General features: G+C 40.5%; 1 protein-coding gene across 3 annotated transcripts in view; it reads left to right on the forward strand.

Annotated features, from left to right (window-relative positions):
* LOC140381675 (protein unc-13 homolog C) overlaps positions 1-14,056 on the forward strand; it is an 80,908-nt gene that overhangs the window by 57,680 nt on the left and 9,172 nt on the right. For 2 of the 3 annotated variants that reach the window (XM_072465755.1, XM_072465756.1), the window contains exons 18-25: positions 2,013-2,139; positions 3,364-3,460; positions 5,176-5,319; positions 6,564-6,641; positions 7,888-7,965; positions 8,938-8,964; positions 12,227-12,315; positions 12,961-13,098. In XM_072465755.1, the coding sequence (XP_072321856.1) occupies positions 2,013-2,139; positions 3,364-3,460; positions 5,176-5,319; positions 6,564-6,641; positions 7,888-7,965; positions 8,938-8,964; positions 12,227-12,315; positions 12,961-13,098 (778 nt within the window). The remainder of the gene's footprint in view (positions 1-2,012; positions 2,140-3,363; positions 3,461-5,175; positions 5,320-6,563; positions 6,642-7,887; positions 7,966-8,937; positions 8,965-12,226; positions 12,316-12,960; positions 13,099-14,056) is intronic. The other variant, XM_072465757.1, reaches the window with a different exon arrangement.

Genomic DNA, 14,056 nt, shown 5'->3' on the forward strand with positions numbered 1-14,056 from the left:
TCATAAAGCTGCTCTAAGACTAAATTATATTCTGGATATTTCAACATCATTTTAATTAAATTAATTTACAATTTTCCTTCAACTAACCTTACATTCTTCACAGGGAGGAAAGCCCCTCCGTATGAAGTCGCAGTCTAGCAGAACGGGCCTGTCCCACAAACACCTGCTGCAATGTCCTTTTCCGTCTCCGCTCTGACCTCCATCTGTTCTCTTCTGATGGTTCTAGTGTAACTGTGAGGCTGTGTTTGCCCTGTTTATACAGTGTACTGCCTGCTCAGTCCTTTATGACTCAAGACTCAGGGACTGTCTGCACCAATTACGCTCAAGGAAACACTGCCTCTTTTACTGTACCATACTCAAGCTTTGCTGTTTTTGTTTTATTTTTTAATAGTTTTGAAAAATAACTGGAAGTAGTGGGGATAATTTCATAACATTTTCATTCAAAGATAAAAATAATTTCCCCCCATGATCTTATGTATTTTATTTCAAGCTAGAATCCATAACTTCAGGGTTTAGGTTTCAATAAAGACTGATTTGGCCATCTTAAATAATAATAATAATAAATATATAATTCAACAAAAGAAAAAATGACATATTACATAACAAGATTTCTTATTTTCAGTGTTTGCCAGTAAAAATGATTTCTATACCAGGCTGTTTTATGATCAGCACTAAACACAGAAGCACCTAATTGCATTTTACAGTTCAACATTATGAACATGAATTGCCCATTTGAACCATTTCCCCTCAGTGCTCACTTTAGAATAAAAGGCACTAGAATTGCAGTAAGCACTCAGGTTCTTATCGCGCTAAGTCCCAATGGCTCAGTGCTGTGTGGAGTGGATTAAAAACTCTTTGATGTTGTATGTAAAATCATATAGAGGAACTGTGTGTACACATTTTTTCAGTTAAACCTTTCGAGTAAAATCCACCTTTTCATGGTATTTTTTATGCTTCTTAATCCCATGTTGTTGGACAGGTATGTAAAGCTGTAAGACACAGAGAAGGCGCCCACACTTAGCTAGCGCACTATTGGCTGTTCATCCAAGTCTTTGTGATTAGTTCATGTTCTTCTGCTGCATTATTTAGTTTTGCTTTATTTAAAATCACATGTGCATCATTGAGTATAGATGGCATGACATTTCACTCCACTTTTAATCAGAGAATTACATCTTTCTCAAATAATGGTTCTTTAAAAAACATAGTTTCTCATCTCGAAAAAGTAATAATGAGTGTAATGGAAATTATGATGATCAGTTTAACAGCATAGCTATCATCCGAAAATGGTTTATTGTAATTGGCTTTCTAATTGCCCTTCTCTTCTCTTCTCTTTTCTATCTCTTTCAGTATTCTGCTCCATTGGCTCACATGTTTTCTTTTTCTTTTATTCCATTTTCATACAATGCCCCTCCACCCAAGGGCCTGCTATGGAAATGTTTATTTCTTCTGAAATGTCTAGACAAAGCTGGACCACATGACTCAGCAGTCACACACGCTGACTCAGAACCGAATCCATTTGATAAGACTATGAGTATGTTCATTGACTAATAGAAGCTTTCATCTATGACTACAGTCTTTCTCAGCCGCTTCGGGGTATGATTTCAGATCAGAAGTAAAACCAAATTCTCTTGGTTTTACAGTAGTGTCTTGGTTATTGTCAGTACACAAGTGCAACTAATTTGTACCCAAACTTAGGTCCATAGTTGCCATTGTCGGTCCCAAACCTAAACCTAAAAAAGAAAATGATAGTTTGTGCAACCCTACACTCACCTTAGCTCTATTTGTTCAATTACTTTACCTTGATTTGAAATATTGTTTTTGCATCCTCGCTTAAAGCTAAATTAAATATTTTAGGCTTGTTTCAAAATGTCGGAACATGTTGTCCCACCTGGATCTCTAATCCATTATTCTGCTCCATTGGTTCACATGCTCCTCTAATCCAGGCAGGAAACAAAGCAGCAATGCATCTTTGTTAACCAGCTCATCTGATTTTATGTTTTTTTGATTCACAGAGCATGACAAGCACCGCCTATGCAAAAGTACCGAATACATGAATCTTCACTTCAAAGTCAAATGGTTCTACAATGAGTATGTCCGTGACCTGCCGGCCTTCAAGGGGGTCCCGCCCGAATATTCTCTGTAAGTGTCCTTTCTTTTATATCCTTTACACTCCTATCTTCTTAATTATCACCCGTCTTTAATGGATAAGAATGCCAATGTCATCTTTTTGTCCTTACGTTAGAACATGCTTCAATAAACCTCAATGAGAAGAGTGAGGTAACCGACAGTGGTGTGAATACCAAGCTGAAAGCAAAGAGGCTGGGTTCAATGTTTTTAGACTTTTATTTCTATTTTTTAACAGCCTTTCATTAATCTGAATTGATTCATCAACAAATAATATCATGTAAAATAAAAGTAATACAGTATTAGATCTTTAAAATTATAATGATCGCATTTAATAGAATACTACGAGCATTACTTTGGGAGCGAAAGTGGTGCAGTGGTTTAAGCGTGGTTTAGTTTGTATCCAGCCCTTAGTCACAGTTCCCCGTTCATCATTAAATTCTACCAAATCACTGCTGTGGCAAACCTGAACGGCAACAACAAATACCCTCTGATGTAACCGCGTACACCAGAGCTATGAAACAAACACGTAGCCTTGGTCTCGGGCCCTTATTCGACTGTTTCCCTCATCATCTCATGTAAGTGAATGCAGCAATGCAAAGCAGGGCGTATAATACATGCAGATAATGCAGGTGGGGAATTGACTGGCTCGTCTCATGCTGCCAGTCTATCAGAGTAATGAGTCCCCATCCCCCTGTTCCGGCTCTGTCACTCATCATCTCCATCACGATTGCTTGGTCCATGCCTGTACACGACATACAAACACCCACATACGCTGCTGCTGCTCTTTTTTTTTTTTTTTTTTTGCAGTCCCCACTTCACTTTTGCCACACCCACATTATTTATTGGTTTCTCCTTCCTCAGAGATGCCCTCAAGCAGGGTACAAAACAGATGCGAGGGGACGTTAGTTGCTTTGAGGACAAACCCAGGGGACCATATTAAACAAGAAAATGGCTACGGGAAACAGACAGAATGGCATTATTATTCCACCAACAAATGTACTTCCTTACTTAACTCATCTGTCCTCTGCTGTCCTCTGTCTGCGTCCAATCTGTCCACAAACTGAAACCTGATCTAAAAGCCTTGGCTGAAACCACACTTCCATAGCTCGCTCTTCTTCTCCCCAAACATTTTACTTTGAACTTCTACTAGATTAAAATGATGGCCTCGTCTTTTGCGAGTTCGTATTACTAATGCTAATGTTTTACCTCGCTTTAATCAACTTATTTTCATTTCAGGTGGTTCGAGCCATTTGTAATTCAGTGGTTGGCTGAGAATGAGGACGTTGCCATGGATTTCGTCAACGGTGCACTGGAAAGAGACAAGAAAGATGGGGTGAGCGCAGCACTTAATTATGGCCTAAATTTCCAACTTTATATTTACTCAACCTAGCCACTTAAGGTTGTTTTATTACTTCACAAGGACAGCCTGCAGAAAGGGAACTGCCCGTCTGGAGAAACAGTTTTGAGGAGAGAGAAATGTAGCACAGCCAAAAGCGTCGTCAGCCCCGAGAATATCAATTTGGGCATAAACAAGAACATCTGAGCTGTAAAAGCCACTTACGGAAATGATGACAGAAAATGTGGTGAAGGCTTATAAGCTATATGTGCAGGCTTACACACTATATGTGCAGGCTTACACACTATATGTGCAGGCTTACACACTATATGTGCAGGCTTACACACTATATGTGCAGGCTTACACACTATATGTGCAGGCTTACACACTATATGTGCAGGCTTACACACTATATGTGCAGGCTTACACACTATATGTGCAGGCTTACACACTATATGTGCAGGCTTACACACTATATGTGCAGGCTTACACACTATATGTGCAGGCTTACACACTATATGTGCAGGCTTACACACTATATGTGCAGGCTTACACACTATATGTGCAGGCTTATACAGCAACAGATACAAACACTTGAAAATAAGTCTTTACAATTACAATAATCCCCTGCAACTCTTAACAGAAATTAAGTATAGTATCTAGCAGGCACAGTGGTCGAGTGGCTAGCACTTTCACCTCACAAGTAGGCCGCAAGGCCGCTCGTGTGCTCTGTGCGGAGTTTGCATGTTTCCTCTGAGTTTCCTCTGGGTTTCCTTTGGGTTTCCTCTGGGTTTCCTCTGGGTTTCCTCTGGGTTTCCTCTGGGTTTCCTCTGGGTTTCACCTGAGTTTCACCAGGGTTTCCTCTGGGTTTCCTCTGGGTTTCACCTGAGTTTCACCAGGGTTTCCTCTGGGTTTCCTCTGGGTTTCACCTGAGTTTCCTCTGAGTTTCCTCTGGGTTTCCTCTGGGTTTCCTCTGAGTTTCCTCTGAGTTTCCTCTGGGTTTCCCCCTTCAACCCAAAGCATGCACCATAGATAAAATCCTCCAAGCCTTGCTCAAGATCTGGAGATATGTCCCCGGGCGCTGCAGTGATCCCTGCACCTGACAGGCTGCCCCAGCGGCGTTGAAGTCAAATGCAGGAAAACAAATGTCCTCACAAAGAAAATAAAGTGTATAATACATTAGGATTAGAAGAATATTAGTCACTGAATTATGTATTTTCAAAGTACAACGACAACCTTTAAATGTATCATTTGGTATACTTCAAAATCAAGACAAACCTGTGATTGCCTGATTTATAAATGTAATTGTTTATCAAAAATGTATGATTCATCGATATCCCCTCAGTGCTTTTTGTCCTCTCAGTGATTCACTTGATTAACTTCTCCTCTCACAGCTCTTGTATATAATTAAATAGCGCTCCAAGGGTCTATTAACAGCGTCCGTCTATCAATGTCATTAGGACTGTATATATTTACAAGTGGACTCCATGTTCCCTTCATTGATGAAGGGAACTGTTATTAGGGCTGTTAACTCGGCAGGTTCCTCAGTATTCACACCTATTTGTGATCCTGTGTCCAGCTGTGAGCTACTTACTGCACAAAACAGTTATTGCCCTCCATTGACTTTTAATGGCCTAAACAGTACTATTGCAAACCATGAATTATTAGACATTTACATATTTGTTGTTTTGTTTACTTTCTTTTCTCTACAGTTCCAGCAGACGTCAGAGCACGCCCTGTTTTCCTGTTCAGTGGTGGATGTATTCACTCAACTCAACCAGAGCTTTGAGATTATAAAGAAACTGGAGTGTCCAAACCCACAGGCTCTGGCTCATTTCATGTGTCGCTTTGCGAAGGTCAGGTTCTTTAAATAGTCCTTGAGGGACCAATAAGTCAGTATTTGAGGATGTTAACATCAATCTAACGTGCATTATTTGCTCTTGTTGATTCTTGCTTTCTGACTCATTAGGAACTGCTTTCTACAGCTATTCTGTTCATACTCTTCTTGTCTTCATGTTCTTGTTGTTTTTTTGTTCTTATTTGGTTGTAAAGGACCTGCACAGTTTGTACTTTAATATCTAAAATTCACAGTAAACAGGCCTAAAAACAGATGTGATTAAATAAGAAGTGAAATATGATGCTCTGTTGCTACCATACCATAGAAGAGTTCAGAACAAAACTTGCATAACCTAATTATAGCATTTATGACAGTCCTGAGTGTACTGTGTATGTTATGCAAGATATATGCTACTGTATGTTTAAGTAGTGCAAGACATGGCATGAGGGCTGTACGTACTGTGCAGAGGAGTTAAGATGGAGGTGGCTGCATCGTGATTCCATTAAGGTTGACAGGCAGGAGAATGCAGTTTGACACAAATCTTTGTGGACTTGCATGTTTTCAGATGACAATGTGACCTGTAATGAGATCAAAGAATAGGTTGAACAATATCCGCAAAAAGGCAGAGGTATGTTCAAGAAAAATTATATGCAGCAAAACAAAAGGGTGAATGAGTGATGGTAAATAAGATGAACGCATATTTGATGATAATTAGAATGCGGAGCTGGTGCAAGAGGAAGAAGAGCGACTCAAAGCTCTGGCTCCACAGAAGACTCTGCGACTGGACAGGAGGATGGCAGATGAGGAGCGTAGTGTGGGGACTGTCTGTAGGCGGCAGGAGATTATTGAGATGCAAGGTGCAGGATTGTGGAGAGCTTTAAAATGTAAGAGTTTGTGTGAATTTTAAAAGATTTTTATAATGTATTCAAAAGGCTGAAGAGGGCACGTACAAGGAATACAAGAAAGATGTTATAGACCCAAAAGAGGAGTCAAAGGTAGCAATGGGAAAGCTCACACAGTTTCAGCTTCTTTCTAATTGTAGTGAATGGCTGACTGACAGACGAGGTTTGACAGGAATCTCCAGGGATTATGATATTTGGGGCCGTGTGATAAGAATGCTACCTGACACTCACATCCATCTTGTTAACATGTCTCTCAACTCAAAATGATTTTATTTAAACGTGCGCTGAATTAGATTAGTCACTTTCACAGTATTTTAACTATTTATTAATATCCTTTGTCTGGTATCTTTCTTTTTTACAGACTATCAACAAAGTTCTTCTGCAGTATGCTGCAATCACATCCAAGGACTTTCCTTTGTATTTAAGTAAGGAGAATGTGGTAAGTGCCCACACACTAAGTTTGCCTGCATTACTTTGGTTGCAAACATGGCAGCTACTGTGTGATGTGTCTGTGGTTGGCATGGTAACAGTTGGGAAGAACTTCAGTCAAGTCTATTCAATACTGAGCCTTAGTGAATCACATAGAAAAGTGTCTCTATTAACGCTGTGCAATTATTCATCACACGGCACGCGGCTGAAGAGGAAAAGCCATTGGTATTTTCCAGGCTCTCTGTCCATTGTTTAATGTGACGGATGACTGCACACTAAGCCTCGTGCACGGCCTAATTACAGCACCGGTCTCAGACGTGAAGGAATGAGAGATAAAGAAGGCACAGCACCGGAGGCAGATGTTTTCCACTGAGTTGACAGGCTTATTACAACTGTCCCGGAGAAAACAAGAGATGTCCCTTCCTGCAGACATCTGATAGAAAATGAAATCCACTCAGATCGCACTGTGCAATGACACAATAACATCAGATTGAGCCTTAAGGTGCATTTGACAGTCGCTTGCGCAAGATGATTTACTAAACAAGAAATACATCCTTTAGTTTTGCAATATTTGTTCAATTTAATTAGTGTTACTGTTCTAGGTTTGTATGTATATGTATGTAGGGGTGAATGTGTAGATATGTATAGGTTAAGTATGCATTAGTACACTTTAATGTTAACTATTGCATCATTTGTAATTGGAATAAAACCACAAAAATGTAACGTTATGCTGGTTTACTTCCCTCTCCCTAAAAAAAAACAAAACATTTTTCTCTGACATATCAGTTATCTCAGCAGTGAAATGAAAGCCACCAATCATCTCACTCGCTAATAATCGTCCATTATGTGCGTCATCATTTGCCGCGTCGAAATGTGACACTCAGGGTGCATAATTGAGTTTGCATTCGAGGAATCTTCTTGAAAAAGCAGGAAAAATCTGCCGCGACCTCCACAGAACCCAAAGTGATTAATGTTTGCCGGCTGTTCCACTTGTGTTGTGGTGCTTCTGGGAATCGATAATGCTTGACATATTCAGTCCAGACATTTCTCTCCCAGTTGTTTAATGTATTGTGTTTCCCAACTGACTGTCGGCTCTCCACGGAAAGATCACGTCTTTATAGATGATGTGTCAGAAAATCACAACAAATTGATTTTACAGTTGATTTGAAGGAAATGTAGTCAGCACAGCCACTGCACTGTATTATTGGCAAACGAAAAATAATTGTGATTATTCTTTGCCATGTTTACTTTCACAGCCATGCATTCTTCTAAACAACATTCAGCAATTGCGAGTCCAACTGGAGAAAATGTTTGAGTCTATGGGCGGCAAACAGGTCTGTATCTTCAAAGGACGCTTTCTCCAACCGTCACCATCACTTTCATGTTGTGTTGCTTTGTCTTTCTCTATTTGTCTTTCCCTTTTCTATAATGTTTTTTGAAGAATAACCATTGCCTCCAATATGTCAAATTAATGCCAACTCCTGAGCTATACTCTATTCTTAGTGCTCATTCCACAGCAAATTGAGTCAAGACTTTCTGTGTAGCTAGTTCACCAAGTAGAAGACGGTATGTGGTTTTTGACACATTCATATTCCCCAAACACATACTTCTACCAGTAATTCTACAGTTGAGAAAATGTTGATGTGGTCCTAGCTATATTCTCCCTGGTATTTAGTTAAGAAAGAGCAAAGTAAAAAGACATTAGTTCAAAGAGACCACAAATCACTGCAGCAGATTAAAGCTCGTTCTGAAGCGCCAATTTGAGTAGAGCAGAATTAGTTAAACTGTCTCCACAAATTCTGTTTTATTCCAAAATCTATTGCGATCCCTTGTGCGTGCTCTGATGTAAGCCTGTATCTTCAACTGCTTATCTTGTTTTTCAGGAAAGGACAGATTTTATGTTCTTAGTACATTTGACGCTGGTTGTTGTAAGGTCCTAAACTCCGACCGGACATGCACAGCGCTGCCATATCAAGATGATGTAAATCACTTGTATCTGCTGACATTTACGTAAACTCTAAACGTCGACCTCAACTCTAAAGTGTGTGTACTGTGATCGTCGGACAAACTAATCTGATCTGAGCCGTGACAATGTCATCTAGACTATGTTTCATTATGTCCCCCTGCCCTGCTCCTCCCATTTGACACTTCCATGTGAAATCCTGGTATATCTCTGTAGTGGAGTACTTTCCCTGTCGACCTGACTTGCATGCATGTCTAATGCCTGTCTTGCCTTCTTGCGTTGTTTACCTCTGTCCCCCTTTTTATTTTTTCTCCCCCTCTGATCTGTCTCTCTCTGTCTCCAGGAAGAGGGGGTTGTGTCCTTCTGTAAGGTGTGTTCATTACAGGACCCGTCAGCACTATCTTTTTGCCATATAGTCAATGTTACAAATCAAAGCACACAGCCTGCCCCCCCCCCCCCCCCCCCCCCGTCACCTCCCCCCACCCCCTGTCACCCCCCTCCAGCCGCATGTGCCACAGAGCATACGGAATCAGAGCGACCCATCAACCTTCTGGAATAGCCACTCACCATCCACACCGCTCCAGCGATAGTGGCCCATCTAAGCGTCATCTAAAATCATCACAATTCTTGCTTTTTTACCAATTGTTCACTTTTATATTCATGGCAAATGTGTCATATTCATACAGATTAGGTTGGTCAGAAATGAGGTGGCCGGCTCCAGTTTGATCATTAATAGTATGGCATCAATAGGGCAGTCTGAAACTTAATCTACATTTCACTTTGTTTACCTTTTCTGTACATTTTTAATATATATATATAGTTTCTAAATATACAGTTAAATATGAGCAAGTATCACAGTGTTACTTTGCCGATTCATCTAAAGCAGTCGTTTGCAGTAATTGTCCTGCAAATTAGTCGTGTCATTACAGACAATTTCATTTCACCCTGGAGAGACAGAGAGACCACGAGAATGGACTGTTGAGCAAGCTTTATTCGTGAGTTATTTGGCGCTCAGACCCCGGCGGAAGACGTTGCAATCATGGGCACTCCATGATCTATTTGTATTAGATGTCTCCCCCCGGAGCCTGGAGACTGGTGGTGGTAGATGTGAAGAGAAGATAGAGGATGAGGGGAATGTAGAGGAGGAGCTGGGGAGGTGGTGGGTCGCAGTACGGTTTGAGCGGCCGAGCCATCTGCCTGAGGGCTTAAATGCGACCGCCTGGTGCTGATTGGAGCGGGGAGGAGTCACTTTAGAGCGTTGATTGGGGATGAGGAGCAGGTGCGAGGGCCATGGTGCAGACGCTCCCTGACCTTTCACCCTACTTCTTTGGCCAGGAAAAACTGCATAACCTCTTTGGGATAAGCGCAGAAACCTGGGAGAGTCCATGGTGAAGTGAGGGATCTGACTCTCACAGACGGACAGGCGGGCGCCCGCTTGAGTGCGATGATGGCGCTGGGGAGAGGGGTCCTTCCATGGTGGCCTTGACGTAGATGGATGGAGTTAAGTCTTCCAGGCTGAATTTACGCAGGCTTCATATCTGCAGTTAACTCCCAGAGAGCAGTATTTACCAGGAATTGTTATCATTGCTTTACCAATAACAAAAGATTAGCCATAATCTTACTTTGTCCACATTTATTGGCATAAGGGCTGATCCCCTCAGTGCAGTGCACCCACTCCACTTTACCTTATATTACTTGGCACAGCACCTCATTTAGCACAGGCTTTTTAGAAGCCACAAAACTGTCACTGTTGATGGTGATTAGTGACAGAGCCGCCTTGCAGAAATCAGGTGTTGCACTGCTTGATACTCTCAAATGCATTACAAAGAAAGGTTCAGGTTTTATAGTTTTGTGTATAAAAACCTGAGACACATTTTTCAACTGTGAAAAATGTGCAGAAGGGAAGAAAAGAGCAGTTGTCTTTTTTAGTTCTAAAGTGAAATCTATACAGCCAGAATCACCATTCATGAGATCAATCTGCCATTCTGAAGATTTATTATTGCTTCGGTATTGACAGTTTGAAATTGAGGCCGCAGTGAAAAGCTTATGTGACAAAAGTGTGATAAAAGAAATGCTCTTGGCACAGTACTTACATCCTGCAGTTGGCCTCATAGCTCAAAGGGAAATCCAAGGTCTTTTCTATAGCACGTGAGTACAGTTACATAAAAATCATTCTTATGTTGTAGACATCGGAACCTAGCATTTCATGAATTCAAGTCCTTATCAGCGCATGCCATTTTACTAAGTAAGTAAGTAAGTACATTTTATTTGTATAGCACCTTTCACAGACAGAAGTCACAAAGCGCTTCACAAAAACACAGAATAAAACAATAAAAGCACAAAAAAACTTACAATGAGCAATACATATACAACAATATACAGTCAAATCAGTCCCTAAAGCAAATGTAATTACGAGGCCTGACTAAATAAAAAGGTTTTAAGCTGACCCTTAAAAGCAACAACAGAGTCCGGTGACCGTAGGGAGAGCGGAAGATCATTCCAGAGTCTGAGCTTTTAAAGCAGGATGTTCTGTCTACATAACACCTTGAAATAGCAGAGACTGACAAAAGATATTACGTATTGCAGTATCTATTATTTACACAGGAAAAAAAACAAGTGCAACTTCTACATGAGCCATTTTATATTTTATGCTGCCATCACATCTATTTAAGTGACAGCAGTAACACGAGGATGTGCGCATGTGAACACACGCACTCACGCACTCACAATTCCTCACATCCATGCTGGAGATAAAGCTATGTCAGGGAAATAACACTGTTTATAAAAGGTTTAGTTTACACACCCGCTCCCCAGTTGAGCCATCCACCATTAGAGTGTGTGAGATGAGCTTCTCCATGGCTAAGCTTATCGGGCCTAATGTGATGATCTGTCATGCATGTGGTGCCGCGCCGGGCCTCACACATCCATCTCAGGCACTGCCACACTTGAGCTACGTGTGTTCTCCACCCATCAATATTTGAACATTTGTACAAGGCAGACGTCCTGCGCGTATCCTGGAACATAAACAGTGGCTCACTGGAACATCAATACTCCAATTTATATCGCTGCTGGTCAGAATACAGAAAAGGAGACATTTATTTAGGTTAAAAACAGACATTTAAATGAGCATCAAAGTGGAAATGCACAAACAGACACTCGTAATGTGACTCGTTTGTACCACACACGTCAGAGTTAGTCAAAAGTGAACATTTTGCATCTTCACTGGCCTAAGATTTTGGCTTATTTCACATTTGTCTTGCACAATATATGACAGCTGTATCCCCAATGTTTACAGTGTCAAGTTTGGCCGACTGCATCCTTCTGCTAAACTATATTGGTAGCAGTGTAACAAATGCCCTCCCATTTGAGAAACCACTGGCTCCTCGCTGCTTTGCTGACACCGCGTCGCATGACTCGACAAGTCATTATGTGCAGCGCTCGTGGTGAGGTGAGCGGTCCATTGGTATTCAGGCAGAGAGCGAGGGGGAGGCCACCGCTGAGGCAGGGTACTCTCTGTGCGTGCCCGCTTCCACGCCCCAGCCCAGGCACCCCGTCCAGCCAGCACTGTTGTAAGTCAATGTGGGCTGCTGCAAAATCCTAATGATCCTCTGTGTTTTGTCTCCCTCTGACAGCTGGATGCAGAGGCCAGTGAGCTGCTGAAAGAACTGCAGAATAAACTCAACACGGTCCTGGACGAGCTCAGCGGCGTGTTCGGTTCAAGGTTTGTATTCTACTCGTGCCTCTTCTGATTTGGACTGAACTAAAAGCACCTCCAGGACACAAACCGGAATAATACTTACATTTTGGGGCTTTTAAAACTAAAATGAGTGTATGTTTTTGCATGATTGAAAAGGCCGTGAGTGCTTTCCTTAAGAGTTGAGTGTTTTGCATGATTTATTGATTTTAAATGCTCACCAAGGGTACTATTTACGCAACAAGAGCTCAGTGATCTACATCATCATTTTCATCATAATTCATTCATTCATAATGTTTGCAACACATATTATTTTTTTCCCACTAGTTTAGCAGATGTTTGAGAATGCGGTTGGGTAATATGTAGAGGTGTGCAATATATTGAAATATTGATACTCTCGTGAATGTTGTTTTGAAGATATGCAAAATATGAATATAGAGTGTATTGTTAATGGTAAAATACACTTTCACAATTCATTCTAGAGATGTTTAACTTTTGTTTTGATAATTAAACTTCAACTAACAGGTTTAAAGACATGTTTTAACACATTTTTGTTGGATTGACATGTGAGTCTGAATATCATTATTGGAATACTTGGCACTTCTCAGTCTGCCCAACTCTAAAATGCTATTGGATGTAAACCAATGTTGCATTTTGTTTTGTTTCTTACAGTTTCAAACCTGTAATAGAAGACTGTGTAAAGCAAATGAACACGGAGCTGGTGCAGATGAAAGGTCCAATCAAAGGCAACAACCCTGCGATGGACGCCGAGTCTGTTCTGCGACCGCTCATGGACCTCCTGGATAAAAAGTAAGAAAAGTCAGAAGAAAGGTTGAATATGCAAATGAGCGAAAACAAATTGAATAAATAGACAGTGTTTGATGATAAACCAGGGAGAAAAGGCATGAGTTTGTTTACAGACATGCCCATATAAATCCTGTATGTTATGCCCTGGGGCTTGTTGACACACTGCATCAAATATTCCATGACTCAACGACAATGTTTATACGAATGTTATTTATTATCTGCTTAGACTATTTACGTACTTTTTATTTACCAAGGAAATCAAAAATAACACAATGAAACAGCTCATACGATGTTATTTACAGATTATTTTATTTATTTATTTATTTAAACTCGAAATAGAATAAGGTTGTGCAGGGTTGCAACGGTAGTAGTTATGTTATTGTTTATTTTTATTTCCATTTTTAATATTTCTGATGTAAGAATGTGGCAGTATTTGATTATAATAACTGGTTTCATTAAGTTTAAATATGTTATTTAATTTACTGGATCTGTCAGTCTGATGTGTGCTTTAAACCCATGTTAAATTATCAAACAGGGGCAATGGACAGCCCTTAATTAGCTATAGTTTTACAACTATTGTAAAAATTGTAAATGGTAATATGTTAATGTTGTAAATAAAAGGACTACTAGCTCATTTTCCCCTACTGATTTCTGCCAACTGAGGCTTCACATATTAAAATTCCCACAATGCCAATGCTGTGATCCTTTTGCAAAGAACGATTACTTTTGTCACCACTCCATTTGTGAATGTCAATGGATTCTGTAAGGAACTGTATATACTTTTACGGCAGGAACCAAAGCAATGATATGGTTCAACTGAGCTCAGAGAATTGCTTTGGGCCATTTGTCATTGCAACATTGAGGCCAGCGGGGTATTACAGAGAATCCTCTTAATGATATGGAAATACAAAATCCTTCCTCCTGTCTCTAAGACTATGTTCGTGGAATAGGGTAAGATTAA

This window comes from Eucyclogobius newberryi, unplaced genomic scaffold (assembly GCF_026437365.1).
Source record: "Eucyclogobius newberryi isolate DKJ021-1_F unplaced genomic scaffold, fEucNew1.0.hap1 SCAF_5, whole genome shotgun sequence".
NCBI lineage: Eukaryota > Metazoa > Chordata > Actinopteri > Gobiiformes > Gobiidae > Eucyclogobius > Eucyclogobius newberryi.